Source organism: Pecten maximus, chromosome 6 (assembly GCF_902652985.1).
Source record: "Pecten maximus chromosome 6, xPecMax1.1, whole genome shotgun sequence".
NCBI classification, from domain to species: domain Eukaryota; kingdom Metazoa; phylum Mollusca; class Bivalvia; order Pectinida; family Pectinidae; genus Pecten; species Pecten maximus.
Window position 1 is genome coordinate 20,817,071 of NC_047020.1, and position 25,680 is coordinate 20,842,750.

Here is a 25,680-nt window from a genome sequence, read left to right on the forward strand (position 1 = left end):
TCCAGAAATGTTTACCAAGAGGCAGCTCCTATATCTGGTTATGGTCAAATGATGGTCAAACCGCCCACAACCTAGCTGACCACAACTCACAACAATTACAGCCACATGGCACCTATCCCTAACCAAATCTACCAAGTTTTAGATTCTCTACATGATATAGTGTTCAGAGATTTGAATATTTTATTCCACTGGGAAAATCATAGCTGTATTTGACCTGTGCATATGTTTACAGTGCAGCTAAAATAAATTTTTTTTAGTAATTCCAAAACAATTGAAAATAAACTGTTGCTTTATTGAATTTCAATGCCTGAATCCACTGGTTGGTGATAATAAGACGTTAATGAAATAAATAAAATGAAAATCTTTAAGGCAACTTACATTGGCCCGAGCCTCGTAGACACCATCTGTGGCAGCAACTGTTAGATTGTAGATCTCTTTCGTCTCCCGATCAAGGTATCGTGCCAGGTGCACACTGCCATCGATAGGACTGATGACGAAGTCACTGTTGTCATCACCACCTACAATGAAAAACAGTGACGACTCATTACCAATGCCAACCCTCTCGGTACCACATATAGTAATTCATGGACCATACAGAAATTATAGATATAATGAAGATTAAAATAATAAATATAATGAAGATTAAAATAACAGAGAAGATAATGTCATGCATACCGATTATGGAAAACCAAATCCTATCCTTATCAGGGTCTCTGGCAGTAACCAACCCCAGCATCTGGCCCAGCTTACAGTTCTCGGACACCGGTTCAAACAGGTAAACTGATTGGTCAAATCTAGGTGCATTGGGTGAGCTGAGAAGTCGAGGTCCCACTATGATCTGGGCTCGAACTTTACTCCTCTTCTTCACATCCCCATTGTCTGTGGCACGAATCTGTAACCATGGAAACAAAGATAATTTATTAGAATTATTCATTAATCACACATCAGACTGGTCAACAAATTCATCCTCAGACTTGCCATGACATATATATGCTTGTCAAACTTTGTTGAAATCTAACCATTTTTAAAAGTTATACAACAGAAACTGAGGTGAGAGAGACAGACAGAAAAAGAGATTGACATTGACAAGGTAGTCTATCTCTGATGGGAGGCTGTAATAACAATAAAAATACATAATACTCTGGAGACAACATTCAAACATTCTTCAGACTTGACATTAAAGCTTTCTTCAGATAAGACATTCAAACACTCTGACAACAAGATGTTCAAATACACTTTAGAGATGATTTTGCCTTTCAGAGATGTTATAAAAGACAAGTTGGATATGGTACTAACCTTGAGCTCATACATCTTAGGTTCTAGGGCTTCTACTGCATAGATCATACCAGTTGTGGCATTGATGGTGAACTCCGTCTGTTCCCTACCCCGAATCTTGTATGTAATCTGTGCGTTTTTACCGGTATCTTTGTCATCCCCAAACACACGAAGAACAGGCATGGGCTTACTTCCAGGGGACTTGGCCATGATGTTGACTTTGTAGTTCCGTTGGAGAAACTTTGGCTTGTTGTCATTTTTGTCAAGGACCTTGACCATTACTCTTGTGACCGATGTGAGGCTTGGTGTTCCATTGTCACTAACAGTTACCTGAAATGAGAAAAATTGTCATTTCCTTTTACTTGTGAAATATTGTAATAATCAGTTCATTCTGTATGTGAAACAGGGAACAATATTTTAATAGTACAATTGCAATTTGATAGGCTGATAGAATGAATGAAAAAATAAACACTAACGAAAACTTATCCAAGTCATTTCATTTTTAGAAAAATTAAAATATGCAGCCTTTGAAATGTCGCATTTAAGTTGATTATAAAAAGACAACAACACAATGTTAGTTATTGAGTATGTTTGGGCTTATTGCCAGAAAAATATGGTAAATAGTAGATAGAAAAGTCAGAGGTGAGCAGTGTATTGCATTTTGCTCACATTTATAATGTTCACATCAAATAAGCCTCTTGCATAATTACGGAAGGTCCTTAAATATTTATTTTGATAACAGGAAATGTACATAGGGGCATGAAGTGACATTGATGATTATGCCACCATAAATGCAATATTGAATCAGAGGGGTTTTTTTTCTTCTTTTTTTTTTGTTATTTCTTTTTTAAATAGAAACATCAGGTTAATATCTCAAAATATTAACCTCCACGTGACTATGTCTTAGCCAATGAGAATTCAGGAAGGTTGGACTATATCCAAAATAAGTTTAGTATTGAGGTTTGGGAAGGGCTTATTTTTTAACCAATTTTGTCTTACTATTTTGAAATTGGTGATTTTCCCAAAATGAAGAAGGGGTTTAATTGTAAGCAGGGGCTTATTTGCAGATATATACTTTAAAAAAAATAAAATAGATATTACATTGATATCACATCAGGATTATAATCAAAATACTAGAATTGAGAAATCCTGGCGAAAATGTAATCCACCTGGAGAGAAAGGAAAAGCATTATCAACCTGATAGTGTATTGAGGTTCAGACACCTGGCTTAATAAACAAACACACACAAATATACAACCCACACACAACACTGTGATATATTGCTATCAGCAATTGAACAAAATCTCACATGAACAGACCGTAGTCAAGTTCTCAACATTAATGATAGATAAAAAGATAGCATCACAATATTGAAACAGTATCTGCTTGTCTGATACTGAAGTACTCTGACAAAAGGTACAGGAAATAGCCGATCTCACAATATCCTGATTCAAAATGTCTTAGCTTACCATTCAAACACTGTGAGTCATGAGCACTCGCCCAAAAGGAAGACTCAAAAGGAGCAGAAGTTATGTATAGAGGGGGTTTGTCCTGGGCGGGGAAGCATTCACACGTGTACTATAAATCAATACTGCATTAAACAATGGAATTCAATGTTCATTCAACAAAATTTTACAATCCGGGCTGGCTTATCAAGCTCAAATCATTGCTGACATTACACTTTCAATCAATCTATCTTGAAATTTCAAATGCTGAATTCGGAAGTTAATTCGTAAAATTCATTAATGTTTATATTTGAAATAGCATTTTCTTGTTCAATTTCTATATATAGAAACATAATGTTTCAATTGCTCCAAAAAAGATTTTTCCCTGCGAGTTTGTGTGCAGGTTAACCAAGTTGATAAGCTTTACAATAACACGACAAGGTGTAGGTTATTGTCTGACAACCTACATGCATGCTCAGCAAAGCTGCCATTGGCTGATCTCAGTAAAAAAAATTTAATTGCATCACAGCCTGTCAAGTTAAAACATCGTGATATCATAGCTCATTTCTTTACTTGTGTGTGTGAGCGAAATAAAGGCTGTTTTTGGACAAGCATAAAACATGTTTATATAATGAACCCCAGGGGATCGAGAAATTGGTTAGCATATAGCTTGTTATAGATTCGGGATGCTCACAGTACATTTATTCCATGACAGCTAGCTGCTCAGTGTAACAATGAATCCACAAGTAGCAACTGTAGAAGAACACATTGGTGGTTGAGTATCTAGTTAGGTATGTATGGTGTTTCATATACCAAGTCATAGTCTTTTCTACCACAAATTGCAATATTTAGTTAAGATCAACAGAAAAAAAAATTCAGACAGTCATATCGCAGCAGGTTTAAAACATCATTGGTGACAGCGACCGAAAACATCTTAATGAATCAGATCTCACAATAAGCTTACCTCCTGTTGACCAATGACAGGATTTGTTACAGATTCATCTTGGATCTGTGTGTCATGTCAATACTGTGTGTCAGCCTTTTGTGCACATCGGCTTGTCTAGTCCCTTGGGGATTTTTTTGCAATGAGTGTCAAATTAATTTTGTGCCTGACCTCCATTAACTTTGTTATCTGGGATTCATTGCTGAAGGAACCACTGACAATTATTGGTAGTTTTCTAGGAGATGATGGTCAGTTAAGTGACCATTGTGGTGTATGCCGACATTTCCAGCAAACAGGAAACAGCAATAACGTTGAAAGGAGTCTCCACATCATACATCTGCCCTCACAGCAAGGTCACAACCCCAGAGACCTAAGCTGTGCCCTTCTGGCTGTAAGATTATTGAAAACCGTTCTCACTCATAATTAAATAAAATAAGCTCTCAACCTGACTTCATCACTCCATATTATGCCTCAAATGCAATAACATCCAGCAACTGGGCTTGCAGCATAGCCAGACAGAGCGGCCAGGACTGATTTCCTTTGGGCTAAAACACACATGACAACCTCAGAAAACCAATCCAATGCTTGCTATGAAAGTGCACTAGCTAGCTCATACTTCATTGAAAAGCTGGAAATTGTGACTGGTTGATTCAAGAATTCCACCAAACACATAAATATATTCTGACTAGAAGGATTGACAGCGAAAACATAGCGTACAGGATTGGTAGCAATCATTCATTTGTGAAATTGTATATATTCCACCACCAAATAAACCACTAATGAAATCTAATTTGTGCTTTGGTCTTCAAATCAAAGATGGCCACCACTAGAAACATGTTCAGATGGGAGGCATTGAGCAACAGTTAGACAGGTAGATCAAACGTAATGATGGTGGGGCATCAAGTGTAGCCCTGATCAGTTGAGTACATATAATGATCCTTTAACACATAGGTTTGTCTATATATATATATAACTAATCAATGGAACCTTGTGTAGCTATTACACAATCAGCACATTAAAGGCTCGATAGAAACATGGTAATATAACCACACAAGTAACTTTATTAAATTGTACCGTGATATATTGGTAATGGAGACAAAAAATATGCATCACAAAAAAACCCAGCAATTTCCCAAGAAAATTATCAGTAATAATTCCTTGGCATATTCTTCAAAACAATATTTGCAATTAATAATACTCTGTTTGAATTATGCACCTTGTAGCCTGGAGTTATGCCCCTTGGTGCTACAGTGCCAAACTGGTTTCCTTTAATCAGGATGCCTCATAGTGACTTCTACTGAGGGGAACAATAAGTAGCCAAGGAAACAACCCACGCTTGCTAACCACAGGCACTGGTCCGCATTGGTCATTTATTTCAAGTTAATGATCATCTTTGTCAGCCGGACTAATCAGAGATCCGAAGAAGTGACCAAAGATTGTGGTTTGACCATCCATCAATGGTCAGCGTCTCCGAACAATACCAATCTATCTGGACTTGTTAGTGTTGCTAACACAGACAAAAAGACAATAGGCACTCGTATCAATATCTGAGCAGATTAGCCAAGGCAAGACTATGGCAATGGTCAGTAGCATCAATATTTGACTAATGCAGTGTTTATCTGTTGTCTATATGAATGCTTATTGCGATATCAATTCATATATCACCTGTCCTTTAATATATATAGTGGCCAAATGTTATCAGACTAGCTTGCAACATATTAAGTTTCATTCAAATTACGCCAACATATAGATGAAGTCAATGATATTCGTGACTAGCCATTACAGACTACATCCTGGTTGTTCTTACAAGACAATCCAATATAAATTCTCTCCATTCTTTGTCCATCAACAGCAATAAATCTCTCCTAAGGCTGTGGTCATCCCTAATAGAGCTGCCAACACCTATGATAGGCTAGCCTCCTGGTCATTACCCAGGTTTTTTGTGATGTATATAACTGACAAATAACCTTCCTTCACTGTTTCTGGTTACAATCTAGTTTGATTAAATGACACCAATGGCGGCAGCCATTGCTAAGGTAAGATAATGTTCGTTCTCACTTGGCAGTGTGATATCTGTATCGGTATTCGTGTCCGCGTTATTGATCTTAACACCAACATGTATGTATGATCAACACTAGTCACGGTACCGGAGATATTGAGATTTCCTTTTCATCTGAAACTGGTAAGTGTTCGATGACTTATCACCATGAAATTTGAATCCTTGATGAACATTACCAAATTTAACATTTTTTGAAAATCTCTGTATCAAAACTGAAATTTGTTTTTCTGCATCATTTTTTTTTTTTTTAATTCTGGTTTTTTTTTTGGTTTTTTTTTTTAATTTCCATCATAAAACCATATTTAAATTTTCAAGGCACTTGTGAAGGTGAAGCTGGAACCAGAAAACAATTCAAAATGTTGACAAATTTTATAAATCAAGGGACAAGAAAAAAATCATTAACATCAAAACTTGATTTGAATAACAAATAATGGAAACTTTGGAACATAATTTTTTGTATTGCAATATCTTATCTCTGATGCTTTTTGACAAATACGTGTATCCTTATCTGTTTCAGCACCACAGGTTCAATCGTACTGGTCTTCCCATCATGGCTGACAAGCCGTCTGCTCAATGCATTTGATGTGGTTTAAAGATCTTTCCACAAAGCATGAATACTGAAAATCCCTCTTTTCCAACATTTTTATCAACGAAGATAAAACTGATCATAATTTTCCTCTTCATCCCATAAAGTATCTCTCTTTAAGTTGTTTCCACACAATAAATAAGACCAAGGTCACTTGAATGCCACAGAGACCACAATATTCAAGACATCAAATCTCAAATCTGTAATCCAATTACAACTACATGGACACAATGACAATATAAATGCATATCTATAATCTTCATACTTGAAAAAAATCCTTCTATTGGTCGGATATATTTTTCCAAAATTAGAAAATGTATAGATTTGCCCTTGAGATTTAATGATGTACTAAATTAAATTCTAAAATGCATGATTGAATTACCATTTTGGAATAAAATCTACATTTTCATTTAATAATTGTCATGTTTTATCAGATAATTGTTGACTCTTTCATTTCATTTCAGTATGATGGATTGAAGGAGAGGGGTATACACATCAGTTGAAGTTTAAGTGATGCTGCTAAAGTCTTCAACATAGCGGAAGTCAGCATGGGACATTTTGTGTCTGGCAAAATGGCCATTACTACTCAATAAACAAAGTCTAAACGGAAGCTGGGTTCAAATCTGAAACCGTAAAAAACACCAACAATCTGTAGCCTCTAAGTAGGAAACACTTGTGCATTATGACGACAGATGCTTTTTTTCTCATTTACTTTTTTGTTTTATTACTTGTGTTTTATACAATGTTCACAGCTGGAAATGAAAATCCATCGTCTGTTAGGTTCAAACTTACATAAAGTCGCCATAAATTCTGTACCCTAACATTCATCCCCTTTGCCCCCTTTGTATACACCAGAAACTAGAATTTAGAGTAAACTGTCACAATGTTCCATCTATATGATTAATGAATTTCCCCTACTCCACATCAGTTATCTCCCTTCTTTTAGACCTCTTCATGTCCAAAGGTGTTAGGAGGTGATAAAAAGGTCTAAAAGGCATACATTACAACACTTTCAAAGGCAGATGACAGGAAATAGATAGGCAACTTGTAGGAAAAAGCAATCAAAAAAGTTTTGTTAATGCTCTCTTTTTACACATTTCTCCCTCACTTTTAGCTTTTCAAATCAGCAGCTCTATACATCTTATTGTCTTCATAAATGCAAATTTTTGGTATTTTTGAAAAATTTCAAAGTAAAAGAAATTGACAAGTATGATTTTCTAGTAAACAGGTTTGTCAGGATACATTCAGTAACAATAACATTACAAATATCAAACCAAGGCAAAGTAGTAGAAGATTTCCTCCTAGTAAATCTGCGGTTGTGTCTGGCTGTAAATACTGTAGAGCATTAGAAGACATATATAGAGTGTACAGAATTAAGTGTTCCCAAACTGCAAGTCATTGTATACTTAACTTCAATGATAAATCTGCCCATACAGAAATACCTGTGTATCAACTATCAATGATAAAATTTTCTCTTTTGAAAAAACATGATTACACAAACACCTGCATATATTTACAACATCTGGGGATACTTTTAAACTGTAAAATTAATTTCCAGTAAAATACGTAAAAACACATAAATCTTTCCTCAAATGATGTTATTTCTTATTTTCTATTTCTTCAAAAGCAAGACATCATCCATGCTCTAAACACGAACAAAAACCCAAATATTCATCAAACTGACATGAACCTAGTAATTTTAACTACCATGTGCCATTATACAAAGTGGAGCTCTTCAGAAAAGGAGGCTATAAATGGACATATTTTGAGCAGTGCATAGTCAGTCCTAAAATTGGTTCAGTGATGACTTGACGTTACAGATGATATTTATGGAAATCAAACAGCAATAGAAAGCTATACTTTGTGCTTATGCGAGAAAAAAACAAGAACCGGTTTTATCATCAATATTAAAATCAATACACACAAGATAATACATATCCTACCAATCTATTCTGTTTGAAGCTAGCAACAATAAGTATGTTGCCATGGTATTTTGCTGCGTGTCAATCTTGCATGGCATCTTTGTCATTGATTGAACCATTAAGAGAGGCAGATTAATGAAAAGTTCAGAGCTTCTATCCTGTCATTACGATGTGAGACATATTTTCTGACTTCCTTTTCCTTCTTTCTTTTTTCTTAGGTCTCCACAGCAATTCTATCAATTCCATATACAGACAAGTTACGGTTTTTCCTATTTTAACAGCATTATCCGTTGTGACAACACCAGATCCTTGTTGCTCTAAGATCTCTCTTTCTCTCAAACTTTATTGCATTGGATCACTAAAGCTAACTACTTATGACATTAAAAGGACCGTTCTTGGTAACCTACTGTGTAGAACAAAACTTCCTATTTTTATTTTTCTATTTCAGAAGGAAATATCCAACAGGTAGTAAATCCCACCATTACCTCAAGGGAGAAATGATTCTGGAGACATCAAATCTAGTCTGAAGAAAGAAACAATGGTAGGCAAATCGACAAAGTTCCAACAGATATTCATTTGTTATTTGTATGGATAGTCATTCATGAAATCAAACCTTCCATGAATGTCATCTTGCTGATTACTGCCAAAATATATCCTCTAAAATCCTGCTAATCTATTCTTCAGTAAAATATACCAACAAATGTATATTTCTAGACTGTATAGGGCCCAGAGATGTTACAGTGTGGCTGGTTTTCAATATCAGTAATTTGCACCTTGACCAAGTGATGTGTTGTACCTGTCTGTGATACTCGTTAACTTGACAGGTAATTATAGTAATCAGAACATAACCAGATGGTGCCCACTATATAACAACTATGACCACCAGCAAAAAGCTGTGACTTCCAATGGATAAATTTATGAACTTCGTAGATAATCCTGACTTATTTGGGATGGTCGTGACCTTGACCTCTACGAGATAATTGTGACCTCTGACAGATAGGCATTACCTCTGGGGATAGCTTTAATCCCTAGGGGAACTCTGTGACCTCATAGGGATAGTTGTGACCTTTACCTCAAGGAGATGGTTGTGACCTATGACAGATAGTCATTACCCCCTCTTGACCTCTGGGGGATAGTCATGACCTTGACCTCAAAGGGATAACTGTTACCTCCAGGGATAAACATGACCTCCAGTGTATTAACTTTCTACAGTTGTTTATATCTTTAAACATCTCTCTACATTTCAACACCTACAGAGCATGATTGAGTGGGACAGAAAACTATACAATTAATCAGCTATCCTTTTATTGTCAATCTGCATCCATGCATGCTGTGACTAAGTAATTACCTACACTTCCATGACCTTTGCTATCCCTATTTGTAAACATTATAATTCTTTTGGAAGAAGTACCATGACTGGAACATTGTTTTTTATGTTGATTTTATATGTATTTGTTTCCATCAATGTTAAAAGTCATTGACTGTTGATGTTGTGAGCCCCTGTTGTAATAAGCCAGAGGCCAAGTCCTAGATCTGTCCTGTTGATATGTAACATATAAATATCATGTTTGCATGACAGTGGAGAGGAACTGGAGCAGAGACCATTAAAAAATGGAACACATTAGTATTTATTGTATGTGTATGTCCCCAGTACAGTGGGTACAAACTGTGTATATGATATCATTTCCATGGTTACTATCAAACTGTGTATATGATATCATTTCCATGGTTACAATCCTGGAAACCACCATATGAAGCCAAAGCAATCATTACTGTAAATCATTTATATTTTGTGTGGGATTTATTTTCGCACTTATACGCGAGGAGAGTCCATCCGAATTCCAATCCTTCACAGTTATTTGTATGAAAATAACACGTTGGCATGACAGCCAAGCTATTGGTTACCAATATAGGACCGTTGGAGAGTCCATGACCTCAACAAGTGAAGCGTTTGCAAAATCATGCATTCGTGAATATGTCTGAAGATGCAAGTCCATGAAATAAAGTACTTTCCATAATCTAAGTGATTTACAGTATTCCAATTCTGCAATGACATCATCAATGCGTAATTACAAATGAAACTTTTCAAACTTTGCAATGGCTTCCATCGCAAAACACAGTAGAACAACACCTCAGAGACGGACCATTGGTAAACTTCATATGTAAACTATTACTAGTGCATGACTAGGAATCATTGTCATGATGTTATAATAGTAAAGTTAGGGATGGTATGTTAAAATTTATGATAGTCTACAACACTGCACAACACCGAGTGAGAAAATTGTCTGTACAATACTTCATTGTATATCATTGAAGATGTGTTTTGATACTGACATTTAAACTACAAAACTAAAATTGTATTCATTTTTCAAAATGCTTTCTTTTCGTTATCAGAGGTTGGCAAGCCATCTATAGGGCAACACATTTTTGTTTTTGTTTTTGATAAAGATTTCCTTATGCAACAAACTTCGGGAATTTTCATTTAACACTTTTGAAGGCATGACATGATTATTTCCTAATACAGTACAATAGATTTTGAAGCATGGCCTTGTAACACTACCTTATGTAATGTTTTCCATGAAAAAAAAAATCAAGTTGGTGAAGTTTATTTAACAGATTGTCAAAAATAATGACACCAACATTACACATACCACCAGTGGAGCTACCTGATAAATATAATTAGCATTCACGTGTGTGTATACATTAGTACAATGACATGTATCTATGTCAGCATAATTAGATCGTGTCTATATAATTACATGAGTAACATTGATGAGTATGTGTTGTAGCCTGTTATTACCAGGGCCTGTAATACTCCTATTTAATCTGATATATTGCTGTGGTACTGTGTCTGTATACTCCACATTCCAGTATAGATCCCTCATTGTTTCGTCCTCTCTCAGTGTATTTAATACAAATGACACTAGAACAAAGTCATTGTTTCCATTATAAATAGAATCCTATATCTGCACTCCTTTGTCCCCCACATGTAAAGTTTACATATTGTCGTGAATAGGAGTATCCGGAATTTTGAAAATCAAGCTAACTGCATGTCACAAAGTGGTTCCTAATGCAATGTTGAACCGTATTGATACATGAATATGATATGAATTTCCAAGAATCTAATGCAACAGTATTTAAGAACATAATGTGTAGCCTGACCAGGCAGATACAGTTTGAAGGTTGCTAGGACACTAATTAATACAAGACAAAGCATACTTTGAACTCTAAAATATGTCACACTTAATTGAAATCAGTTTAAAACTAGTGACTTCAAAAAGACTGAACTCAATACTGGTGATATTAAGATCAAACATCGTGACAACTGTTGATGTTCCCTAATTTACGTGAAGTGTAGGAGCTGATCTTGATAGGATGTCAACCTGTCCACTAAACTACAGCCTTGAAAACATTCTAATCGAATCTAATAATAAAGAAATCGGAAATGTCAAAACAGTGTGATTGTGTTTCTGATCCGGCGTATAAAGCCACTATTATCATCTTGAATGATATTGTATGTAGTCTCACCCCACTCATAAACCAAGCTGTGACACAAAATATCAAAACGTAAATTAAAAAGCCAGAAATCTGATCTCTATATTCAGAGTGGTTTTTTCTCCTCTTAAAATATAGAATACAATAGGATTGTGTCATAGGGGGTCAATGACACAAAATGATCAAGTTGAATTGATTGTCGAGAAATAATGCTGCTATTATTGTAAACATATGGGCTGGTCCAGTCTTACAAGATAAAACAGTGTCTCAAGTACTGTCTCCACCTGTCAAACTTGTATGTAGGGTGTCAGTGACACTGGGTCTGTCAGAACTAGGCTGACACTGAAGGTTATTTGGTCTCCCCATCGCCTCCTCCACAATACAAGTGTTGTCTTCCTCAGAGTTATATCAGCTATGTAAACTGTAATTTGTTTACCTGTGTATCCCGACCATATATATAGAAATAGTTCTATAGATGTAAAACCTGTGTATTCTGACCACCTGTATATAAATAGTTCTATATATGTAAAACCTGTGTATTCTGACCACCTATATATATAAATAGTTCTATATAACCCTGTAGGATATATAAAACCTGTGTATTCCGACCATCTATATATAAATATTTCTTTATAAGCCTGGTAGATATGTAAAACCTGTGTATTCCAACCACCTATATATAAATATTTCTGTATACTGACCATCTATATATTTCTATAGAAGTCTGTAGAATCTGCAAAACCTGTGTAATCCAACCATTTATATGAATATATTTCTATAATTCTGTAGAATCTGTAAAATCCTGTGTATCCCGACCATATAGAAATATTTCTATATAAACCTGTACAATCTGAAAACCTCTTTAAAGCAGACCTTTTCATTCCCCAACTCCATAATCTCAGCTTAATGACCTTTAGAGGTAAGTTTAGACAGAATTTTTTAATGTTCTACAAAGCTTTTAGATGAATCTAAAATTACAAAAAACAACAATTACAGAAAATTTGCCAAGAGAGCAACTGAAATGTTAAAAAGAATATTCTCAAGAGCCTGCTGATGTGACATTTTCATCTTATAGAATTACATCTGACAACTGTTGTTCTCCCCTGCAATCCCTCTCTGTTGTGTCTCCATTGCTGCCATTACTGTCTTGTGTTTCCCATTCCCGACCTACATCAGCCAACACTTCAGTATGTACTCAGACAAGACTACCAGAAAATATACCTATACTAAATATTTATTGGTATTGGTGGAAAAAACCTCTCTTCCATCAATATATGAGTATTCCCCTGAGAGTATTTACAGAATATCTACATTAGGAGACAGATATCTGTTAGAACAAAGCTAACTCTATAAACAAATGAAAGCAGTACAAAGGTAGGTTATTGGATGTCACAGAAGATAAGTAACACTAGTTTATGGTCGGTTTTGACAGAAGCAATACTTCTCCTTCACCAATACCCCTTCACATAATGCAATAATGTTCCTCTGATATAGGCCAAACTGGTTATTTATTCATCCGTTTTAAATTATGCCTTCCCTATTAATTTGTCCCTCATACAATGAACACATAGGTCATATTCTGGGTGGGTTTTTATATTCAGACACACTAAATCATGTATTATGGCTAGTGTTAAATGTACAGCACATAAATACAAAAACTGGGCGGTGAATTAATTTACCTAACACAAGCAATGATACATTTTATGTTAAATTTTAATGCACGATGATCCATCCTTGGGGCGAGACTTTCTACAAATATGACACTGGTGACAGTCACACGTTGAATACGAACATTATTTTAGGATAAAAATAAACAATGTCTGGTTTGGATAGCTCACATGATGATAACACATACATTAAATTATGACATTTCGAATATTATCATAATGATCAGTGAATTCCTCTCCCCCATCCCTCATACTGGATATGCGGTTTGACTGCTTTATTACACCAACCAAACCTCAGCCATACAATTAATTTACACACCAATAATCTCTGCTGAATTTCAAGGACAAGCTTTGACCTTGAATATAATTACAGAGTAATTAGGTAAAACTGCATGGATTTCCTGTGATAAGGTAAATGTGCATGTTAGATTTCACATCATCACTTTCCCTGTGTTACCTGCGACCTTGGATACAAATCTCCATGACAATCACAGAGCAGATGAGCAATATCTCGCCACAGCAGATCCTGTTAATTACTCACTTAAAGATGTAAGCCACCTTATTGTGACAAATATATCTCTTTAAAAGAGGTCAGCAAAAAAAAAAAACTTCATCTCTTGCGTATTGCTAAGCATTTGGTGCATAGTTCCAAATTTTTTGCAATAGATTGAAATTGAGCATGTTTAGAGTTGATAAACTGGAATCTCCCTCTTGAATAGAAACAGTTGGCAGGTAATTGTTGGGCGATATCTTTTTTTCGGTCAGTGCAATTTTTCAAAAAATTATCCATAATTGGAAATATCAACATATACCTTTAAGAATGAAATCATGACCTTAATCTTACTTTAGGAATATCTTGACATGATTGTCAGGCCAGAGATTTTGGTTTCTTTATCTCCAACCCTTACTTTATTGGCACACAGTGTCGGATCATACAGATTCTGTTCCTCTTTAAGCGACCTTTGTTGCATTGAACTACTGTAACATTAGTAAAATAACCTGCTGGAGTAAAATTGTTTAGTTCTACTTTACATGAAAATTAGGGAATACAAGGTAGAAACTCATTTCTTTTGTGAAAATGTTTGTTTAAATTTTCAGCAGCAATACTTAGTCAAAATACAATAAAGGAACAAAGGAGGTTTAACAGAGAAAACAAAAAGGCATTATTTTCTGTTTTGCTACAAAGTATGATCAATCATTAATACCTGTTGATTCTTAAATCTTTAATTTGGTTCTGGGACTTCAATTACCCACTTCTGCACTTTTGTAGATAATTATTGAGGACAATCACAATGGAAATTAGATTCTAAATTCTAATTCTGTTTATAGATTAATATAGGTCCTTGGAGTATTCATTCCAGCATGACAACATCAGTGATGGTGGCTTTGGTGAAGGGAAACACTCGCCAATTAGTCTAGTGCAGGAAATGTTCATGATTTTAAAATGCAAATAACTAACATTGTCACATGACATAGTTGAGAATAGCCCTGTACATTTTCAATTAACGAGGACAATAATTAATTGGTGATGTTAATGCTATTGACGTTACACTGCCTACCGTTTTATCATCAATTGTCTAGGTGGGTTTTTTAATGCCATTTCAAAGAGAAAATTATTTCTTTTATTTAACTAAATTATGTACATAATAGATCATGATTGTAACTTGTCTAAATTGTCCCTGACAATATCAACTTAAGGCTCTATAGCCAGTTTTATACGAACAATTTAAACATTGTTATCTCCAGATTATAATAATAAAAAAAAAATCCTAACCTCTGGTAAAATTATTTTGATACAAGTATCATTACATTTTACCATACTAAGCTGTATTATTTCCAAGTTATTTCAAGAAATCTAAGCCAAGTTACAAAATTGTCTCTGAAGTTGACCTTGGTAGAGGTTCATTCTGCACATACCCTCAAAGGAAATCTTGTGTAGTTTTAATCAATGGAGATGAGTTTACGCAGTGTATCATTACAATACAGCTATCCTCATTTTAACAGTTTCATGCGTTTAATGTTGTAATGATTTGCCTCGGTACCACACAGTATGGAATCAAGGGTCTCTGTAACAAAGGTTCTTTACATGGAAATCAATGAGACTTTCGAGTGATACAGATACTGGAATAAGAGCTGGAGCAATTTTGTCTCGTCTTCGCTTAATACTTCGTGTAGAACACCAATCACAATATTGTCTAGTAACAAGAGCACAGAAATAAAAATGTTTTCAAAGTTCATTTATTGCTGAATGGTGTATTTGGATAAGTACGCCATCAGAATTCACTAGGGTATGGCAGCCTGTTATAAGATTAATCATTCACCCATCAACCAATGTTTGTCATGGTAGAAATCAATACACCTCAATAAAAGACGACCTGAATGTTGACCTAGGTATAGATTTTAAACAGGAGACTGTAAATGTAGCCTCCTTAATGTTATTATGTCATACAACTGGCACCATTGTACGACCAAATCAAATGATATACCCTTCCCGTATATACAGGAACTATGGAACACTTACACACCAGGAAAGCAAACGGGAATCTCTTTATTTTACAAACCATTGTTACACTGTAGAGACAAATCAGTTTTACAATTGCTGATAAATACTTTAGTTTTTGTAGAGAATCTACAATTTTTCATGTTCTAAAATCTAGATGAACCTCGGTAGCTGTTAATATGATGTTAAACAATATTAAACCAACCCTAGATTAACCTGAAAAGCTTGTCTTCTCTAGAATTCCACACATTTTTACAAAGATCTTTCCCCTACCTGGGGAATGTAATGATTGTCCTGTATTTGACAGTCTTATTGTCTACTGAATGCATGGGACAGGTACAGTTCCCATACAACATGGGGAGGAGTTCTAATGTATATAATGTTTGGATTGACCAGAACCTTGAGTACACTGATGAGGAATGTATGTACCTACACCCTAACACACATACAGAAGAGGATACACATCCTAGATCTACACTTTATACTTTCTTTGTGCCCCATTTTTTCCTAATCCTGTTTCACATATGACCTTACAATGGCTTCAAGCAAGCAGTTGTAATGAAATTCTCCCAACAATTCAAACTTTGTATTTCATAATGTAATTTAGATTCCTGTTTTCAATTCCCATGACGATATCTCTGACTCTGTATGTAAATTATTAATTTTCCCAGGCATGCAAAAATCTGCTACTATATTCAAATATATAGTTACACAGGTATGGCTGTATTTGCATGTGAAGAAGTGATTAGTGAAATCTGTCTGGTAGGATCAATATTATAGTTGATTCTCCACCCTATGAATGTCCATTATACCCTGCCATCCTGTTACAGTTTACTGCCCTTACTGTACTGCCAACACTGAAGTGTATGCTAGTCAATACATATTCACTTCAAAAACGGAAGCCATTTTCTGTCATATAGTGATATGATGCTGCTATTAAACATTTCAAAACATGCATGACAGATCATGTGCAACCGAAGTGATTTGTACCAAATTTTTAATTGTAGTCATTTTGGCTTTACTTTTTCTCTGCTACATATCCTTTCTCAAAGCAATTGAGCCTAATTATTCTATTCTTTTGTAATACTGAAATTGACCCCCCCCCCCCCCCCCCCCCCCCCCCCCCCCCCCCCCCCCCCCCCCCCACATAAGTTATGCAGTGAAAACAATCCAGAGTCACTGAAGACTATATTGGCAGATTAGTGAGGTAAGGAGCTTTAGATAAGTTTTAATTTGCCAACCCATCCACTTTTCCTGAAAAAAGGTGAGGGTGCATGCACTTATTATAAGGTGCAGGTATGCTTATTCTAAGATCGAATATGGTATATGTTATGATAATAATTTCTGTGGGGCACAAGATAATTATGATACAATGTAATTTTATAGGCCAGTTTTATCTGGAGATTTATATATTTATATATACTGTAAAACATTCTTCGGATGACCAGACCTGATATCAATTTCTGTTTATAATGAATAAGTTCAAATCCCCAAATCTGGCTCAACCTTATTTATAATCCAATAATAAATTTTGAATAGAACATTTATTTCCTTTGCACCATGGAATTCATTATAAAACTGTTATGATGTTATAGTTATGTATGTCAGTTTATGAATGTACATATGGTGTATCTGGTGTAGATGTATGCCATGAATAACAGCAGAATTGAAAGATAACCAATTTAAACGGACATGTCCTGCAGGCGAACACATGCTGGACACCAGGAAGGGCCTGACCTAATCAAACTGGGGTCATAAATCATGGAAATATCATCACACATTATAAACCTACATACAGAATGTACTAAATACATAACTGGACTGGACAACACAGGGCTAGTTATCATCACACGGACTTGCATCACACAGCGGTGTTCATATTTCAAATACTTGCATATGACAACTTCCATTTTCAAACTGAATCAGACATGACAGCCATACAAACTTAACTAACCTTTAATAAAACAAACACAGAATCGAGTGAAAAGAAAAGTAATTCTCCAAAAACAGGAAAATGATAAATAAAAATTCTCAAAACACAAGAAAATGAGAAATATAGATTCTCCAAACACTTTAACGAAATACATACAAAGCCCATCTTCAACTTGACATTATAATAGTTTGATAACTAGTATGTTTAAAATCACGGAAAACAAGAAATATTGTGCACTTCAAGTTAGCTTTATTTTTGTTACATTATGTAAGCTGATTCATGTCAATAGGACTGTATCTGATAACACAGAATAGACAAGTGGAAAATCTCATCAATTTAGCATTACTTCTATTTCAGCTGTCAGAAAAACGAAATAGCTTTGCTCAGTAGTAATCTGTGAGGATTTTTAGCAATAAACATGTTTTCTTATTTATCTTGAAATGTTCATGCAGGTTTTTCACCATTTATAAAATATTAAGGAGGTGTGCTTAGTAAGTAAAATCTTGCAACATCTCTTGTTCCAGAGAAAATGAAATTCTAAATCTTTATGAATTCTTATCAGTTCCCTTGCATCTTATGTGATTTCATAATCGACTCATTACAATCTCGCCCCTTCTTCAACAGGCTGTGAATGCCAAAGATAAGGGTATACACAAATCTATAAATTATATATTTCAAATTGAAAAAAAAAAAAAAACTTGTGTGTGAAACAATCATTAACTTTGGTCCAAATTTTTGTTCTTCTAATTTCTTATCTGTTTATTCAACTAAACAACCCCTTACTTCAGACAAACATACATGAAAAGACAAAGCGCTTTTGATTATTTAAAAGGGATTGTTATCTACCTGACTATATCAATATCTGTTGCCGACACAGAGAACGAATGACCTGATACGAGAGTGAGTTCTACAATGAGAATGTACCATTCTTCAACAGTTACAGAACCATCTCAACTTTATCAAGGGAGGTAATCCTGTGAGAAATGAATTATGCCAACAATTTATTTTACATTTGTCATCAAAACAATGCTTCCTTTCAATCCAGAAAAAGCCAATTCTGATTTAAAGTTCAGATAAGTCTGTCGAAACAAACATCACAACAGCTTCCCAACAAGTACAAATTGATTTGTTTAGTTTTTACAGTGAAAATCTACCAGTATATATTTCCAATGATTGATATATGGGAAATTTGAAACTTATGCCTGATTGTTTCTTCAATCAGATTGTTATGGAAGGTAAAAAAAGGTCAAACTGACATTTATAACGAGAATTATACACCTGACACTGGGACAGTGCAGTCAGGGTTTGTTAGATAACTTCTCCTTACATCCCCGTAGTACAAAGGAGCTGTCAGGAGGCTTTGATTGACATTATTAAACCTGATTATTATGGACTGACAAAGCACTTTTGTCTGCATCAAATTTCACATTTACTTTATTTAAAAGTCCTGTAATTCCACCCACAGAATTCAGCATCAAAGATGTTATTTATTTACCTCAAATCACGTTCTTACAAATCATGATATTAAATTCATATCATATAGTAAGGAATTAATTAATTTTCAAATTAATGTAATGAGCCATTAAATCACTTTTTAAAAGTTGATGATTTAAATTTCATTATACGTCATACGCATTACAAAATCATTATGCTACCTAAGCTAATACACCTGTACAACGGTCAGTCAGGTAAACAATAGGTCAGTCAGGAGGTGGAGAGAGAAGTGATACATCTCCACCACATGGTAATCAGCTCTCTCTGCTCCCATAAAAATGGCAAATTTATAAAAAAGTTTATTTGATCTCTTGTTCTATATGAACCATAACCATAAGTTGGCAGTAATGCTGTCAATCTCCTGTCAGATCCAGTCTGCCATCCTTTAATCAGACTATCCATAACTCTCTGTCTGACAAATGTCCAACCACCTCTACCACCATATGCAGTACAAAGATTCTGCTTACTAACCTACCAGGATCAAACAACTACTCTCATCACGATCTAGAGGTGGATTATACTTTCATCTCCTGACTTCTATCGAATTTTAGTAAAACATATTTCTTAATACTTCAACGTTAAACAAACAATTATCCTTAAAACATATAGAAACCAGAGAATGTAGATTGTGAAGTGTGTATGTGTATAATGGAAAATGCTGATCGTAAAACTAAGATGCTGTGAACTGGAGAACTGTGGAAAGATATTAGAAACTACTAGAAAAGCTAGAATTGTCAAGGATACCCTCAATCTAAATATACAGATATAAAGCTCTACTTGGTAACCATTGTTTCCATGAAGACAGAATTGGCAAGGACAGCCTCAATCTAAATATACAGATATAAAAGCTCTACTTGGTAACCATTGTTTCCATGAAGACAGAATTGGCAAGGATACCCTCAATCTAAATATACAGATATAAAAGCTCTACTTGGTAACCATTGTTTCCATGAAGACAGAATTGGCAAGGATACCCTCAATCTAAATATACAGATATAAAAGCTCTACTTGGTAACCATTGTTTCCATGAAGACAGAATTGGCAAGGACAGCCTCAATCTAAATATACAGATAATTAGCTATAGAAAGTCATCATTGTTTCCAAGAGGAATGAATTGCCAGGGATACCATTGATCTATATATATAGAAGGCAGGAATACCCTTACCAGATCTAAATATGTAGAAATAAGCCATATAAGGTCAACATTGTTTCCTAATTAGCAATCATTCTTAACTAAACCTGAACATTTGAACATCAAAGTGAGTCTCATCTGGGGTGGTAAAGTGGCAGACCTGTGTTCCAAGCATTCATGGGTTCTATGGCATTTAGAAAGTGGTCCAAAGATTAGGTAATGTGACCTGATGCTGAGACAGTGTATTATAGACAGGTGGAGGTGATAGATCAATGAAGAGTTATCAAGCTGATAGACAAGTGTTGTTGGCATCCATGAATGCACCATTACATTGAGACCCTAGCATGCTTCACTTTGAGCTGTCTACACCACCAGTGGCAGGTCTCTGGTCAAACACCAGCAATCAAAACTGATTAACTCTTAGAATGTTCTCTTTCACATTTCCAGTAAAATGTTATAGGGTTCCATTTTCTGAAATTAATCCACTGCTTTAATTCTTCAAGACAAGATTTCGAAACATGTCACATACATTTTACACTACTTTAAACTCAGAGAAAGCTTGTTAGAAAAAAAAAATCACTCAATCGAGTTCCCAAGATGTCTATCATCTTTCAACTCTTATCAGACCTACATTTTTTTTATCACATAATTGACCTCTTACACCATGTAATACATTTACGTCATAAGAATTGTATATCTCCAAGGAAAACCTTTCCATTCAGGTAAAATACTTCCCTGAACATCTTCACTTACTTTTGTATAAATATATGCTTCATATCTATGATGATAAATAGAATCTTGCTCTCGTGTCAGCACAATATAAAATCTATTAAAGGCTCATGACATCCCTTATGAATTTGCAGCATGATCACAGCATAGATGCAGTATGAATGCAGCATGGAATTGCAGCATGAATGAAGCATGACTGCAGCATGGTGCCTAATTTACCTCACTATATATTCTTACTAGTTAAAGCATGATTGCAGCATGTTTCAATTATGCAAATTATGCTGGGATCATGCTGCATTTATGCTTTAAGGAAGCATGGCCGCAGCATGATCCCAGCATGGTCTGTGAAGCATGATGCCAGCATGGTCTGCAGCATGATGCCAGCATGGTTTGCAGCATGATCCCAGCATGGTCTGCAGCATGATGCCAGCATGGTTTGCAGCATGATCCCAGCATGGTCTGCAGCATGATCTGCAGCATGATCCCAGCATGTTTCAATTATGCAAATTATGCTGGGATCATGCTTCAATCATGCTTCATGGCAGCATGGTTTACAAAATCAATGAAAATCATGCAATAAAAACTTGAAGAATAATTTTGTATCACATTTTATTTGGTAATTAACATGGTATAAAACTTTTCATACAGGCTGTGTTTTCTAGTTCAAACATTTAAAACTTATCAATGAAATGAGAATGTGACAAAACAAATTTTAATTCTGATTTACCCATGGTACTTATTTTATTTGCCTCTTATATTCTTTTTCTCAAAACTTCCATCACATACACAACACAGCTATCTTTTTCTAGTACAATTTTCAAATACAACTAATATCAATTCATCCTAGCTAGAAGTGGTTTGTTTCAACAAAAATAGTCAGCAAGATATACAAGTTCAATGTCAGTACATACTACAGTATGTATTTATAATTCTGTTCTTTTTTTTTCTAAAATAGTAGGAAAATAGTACAAAATAATATTTTCCAGCAGAGTTATAGTAGGATATGTATACATTTTGTCACCGACGCACAAGACTGATTTCAGACAGTATACGTAGTTTCCTCGAAGTAGCCCAGATGTACTGGAAACTGTTTTCATGTGTGTCCGTGAACTTAAAATAAACAAAAACAAGCAACAGTCGAAGACTTCTTCTATCGAATTTAACATTATTTCTAATAAACTGTGAAAAGATTATCATAATTTTGGAATCAATTCTAAATACTGACTAAATGAAATGTTGATTGACAATTTGAACAATGGTGTGTTGTTTGATGTAGCATGTACATGTAGTGATATATCTCTGTCACTGTCCCTGGGGATTTCAATACAACCAAGCTTGAGACGACTATATTATATTTTTTGCTAGTACAACAAATAACTAACAAGGATTTTTAGATTATATACATGATTTTTTTTTGTATATATATTAATGTTTACACTTTTATTATGAAAGGAAATGTTGTATACCTCGACAGATAACATATCTCGAATAATCTTAATTAATGTGAAACATAAACTTCTTAATTTCTCTTCATCCTTTCTGCTTTGTGTTAAGTCAATGCCATCAATTTGGACCACAATGCATGCGGTGTTCCTCATTCCAGAATGTACTGCATGAAGACTCAGTCTCTGTTGGAAGAAAGAAAGACTTTTAGAATATTCTTTTATTTTAAAATTAGAATAATTGTCAAGTTTTTGAAGATAATGTATGTATTTAACTGATGTACTTTTCATGATCACTTTGCTATCATTTTCATTATGTTTGCTTTGGAAGCCTTTTTATCAAGAAAATTTAAGCCAGCCACACAAAGCTACAAAATAAAACTTGCCAGGATGACTTAATTATTAATTAAATCAAGCTACTCCCGAATTCTCCATCAGTTCATATCAATATGAAACTGCAATATACTATACATAAAACAATGTTACTTACTTATAATTCATCTTAATTCACCTATTTCATTTAATCGTTTCAATTTGATGCAATAATCTGCAAACATCGATCCTCAAAAGAATGTGGAGGTAAAGATCTTTCACGAAACGTTTCATTATCCAAAGCACAAATTTTCCTCACCATTGTTTGTGAATACGTATGTACGTCATAATCATAACAAGGGTTGTGTGAGTGGGGAAAAAATGCAATTTAAGTCGGGCCGAAGATCGTTAATAATAAATAAATGAAATTGAAAACTTACGATTGTAACACATGGATCGGTACTGCGTTTCCTTCGGCCGTGTAATCTGTGATAAATTAATCATCAAAACCCTGAAAAATAAATAATTAGGTATTATTGATATGATTAGATCTATATCAAATTCATCGTCGTATAATGTGAAACGATGTCAGAACGTGAAGAATATTATATAATTAAAACTTACCCTGTCTCGTAACGATGTTTGTCTGTAAAAATATGCATCGGTCGTCAAAAACAACGAGAAAGCTGATATTCATTCGTCGGTAACTTGAAGTAAGCCGATCTTCTTCAGTAAGACGGGAAACAAACTTCGTTTTTAGGCTATCGTCGTGTTTGTTTATACTTTTCTTCTGGAAATAAACATCCGGTGAATTCAAACATGGCTATCAGACTTCCCGCTGAACTCGTGTGTGTTGCATCATGGGATAAATATTTTACTGCCAGAGATTAACACGATTCATTTTTACTTGTGCGTGTTTTTTATTCTAAATCATAAACTTCTATTGTGTCATACTTTTAAGATAAATATTACAGTATTTAATACTTGCCTCGTGCACATTTAGATCGCACGAGCTCGAGGAGCACTCTCGTCACATCTCGGGAGCAAGGTAAACAAACGAGGTCATAGGTGAACCGAACGATAAACATGTAATCTGACCAGAGGTTTTGGCCTCGTCTGTCATACGCCTATTGTTTAATATGGATGTATTTTCAGACGAGGAACCGACCAATGCACGTTTTCTTTTTATGTTCACGATTTCAAATAATTCAGATTAAAGTATGGGAATATATCGTCTGTTGTTAGTAAACTCATGTCGAGGTCGAGATCATCACAGCGCTTAACTTCAATATACGTTTTACAAGGAAGCGTCCGAGTGACAACATAAGTTCGACACATGTTTATTGGAGTTTATAGCGATGAATGTTGTGTCAAACACGACGTTATTTCGTATGCTATTATCAGATGTAATCTTAACACCGCATATATCCAGAAAGTATGCGATACAAAGACAAAGAGCAGGTGATTTTAATCTTATTTGATTGAATTAAAAGCGATATTCCAAGCACATGTGTAACTGTTGGTAGAGTGACCCCGATTTTGTTTTGGCGAACATGTTACATGTATGGCTACCTGGTAGTAAGCTGGTGCATGGTAAATGCCAACGTCTTGGTTTATGTCAGTGTTTGGATAAAGTGACTGATTCTATCTCCGATAAAAAGTGTATAATCGAAGCAAAAGTCAATATACTGGTTCTTCAAAAAACGATCTAAACTCTGAAAATTTGAATGAAATTTTTATAGGGATGAGTTTTAAGTCGTCACACGAATGTACTAACTTGCAACATTCATCAATGTTTAAGTTAATTCCTTCTGAGATAGAACTACAAGTGAAAGCTGACAAAATATCACATTTAAAAGCTGTGAACCGTTATACTAACAAAGAACATACTTATAAACGAAATACTTAATTAAAATAATTGTTATTGAATTTTAAATAAATATGTGTGGTACTGATCAAGTATAAAAAGGAAATTCTGCAACACAAACATGTTTTTAAAAATTATTTTGTTATCACCATTGATACCTGGAAATTTTCTATATTTTATTTAAAATTAAAAAAAAAGATACTAAAATATCTAATACCAACTTTTGTTAATTTTCTGTATCTTATTTTATTAATTAATAATTGTTTAGGTTAATCTTGGTACCTGGGAAATTTGGTCCTAGATTTTGGATCCTCGCTTGGACCTACATTTCACCCACAGAAATTTTGTGATGTCCGAACAAAGGAATGCCCTTTTAAGCTAATACAGAATGGCCAAGCATATACACATTTCAACTTCAACAGTCATGTTAATACATGAAAGAATGGTGCAGTTCATTAAATTAACTAAGTTAATACAGCATAATTGCAGCATGGTACAGTTTGTATCTAAAATGGCAAAGTTAATACAGCATGGTTGCAGCATGGTACAGATCCTATCTAAAATGCCAAAGTTATTGAAGCATGGTTGCAGCATGATGCATTTCATATGATAAATTTACTAAGTCCACACAGCATGATTGCAGCATGATATAATTCGATATCCAAACTGGCAAAGTTATTGCAGCATGGTTGCAGCATGGTACATATCCTGTCTAAAATGACAAAGTTATTGCAGCATGGTTGCAGCATGATGCATTTCATATGATAAATTTACTAAGTCCACACAGCATGATTGCAGCATGATATAATTCGATATCCAAACTGGCAAAGTTATTGCAGCATGGTTGCAGCATGGTACATATCCTGTCTAAAATGACAA

General features: G+C 34.7%; 1 protein-coding gene and 1 long non-coding RNA gene across 2 annotated transcripts in view; both read right to left on the reverse strand.

The window, feature by feature from the left end:
- The window catches only part of LOC117329209 (protocadherin Fat 1-like), a 154,764-nt gene that overhangs the window by 46,127 nt on the left and 82,957 nt on the right, over positions 1 to 25,680 (reverse strand). Inside the window, 3 exon segments of the mRNA XM_033887028.1 lie at positions 379 to 518; positions 676 to 892; positions 1,297 to 1,605. Of these exon segments, the coding sequence (XP_033742919.1) occupies positions 379 to 518; positions 676 to 892; positions 1,297 to 1,605 (666 nt within the window).
- LOC117329210 lies at positions 21,835 to 23,768 on the reverse strand. Its single transcript, XR_004533131.1, has 3 exons — positions 23,559 to 23,768; positions 23,375 to 23,445; positions 21,835 to 22,808 (listed from the first exon to the last, which is right to left on the reverse strand). It is a non-coding gene; the product is annotated as an uncharacterized LOC117329210 (long non-coding RNA).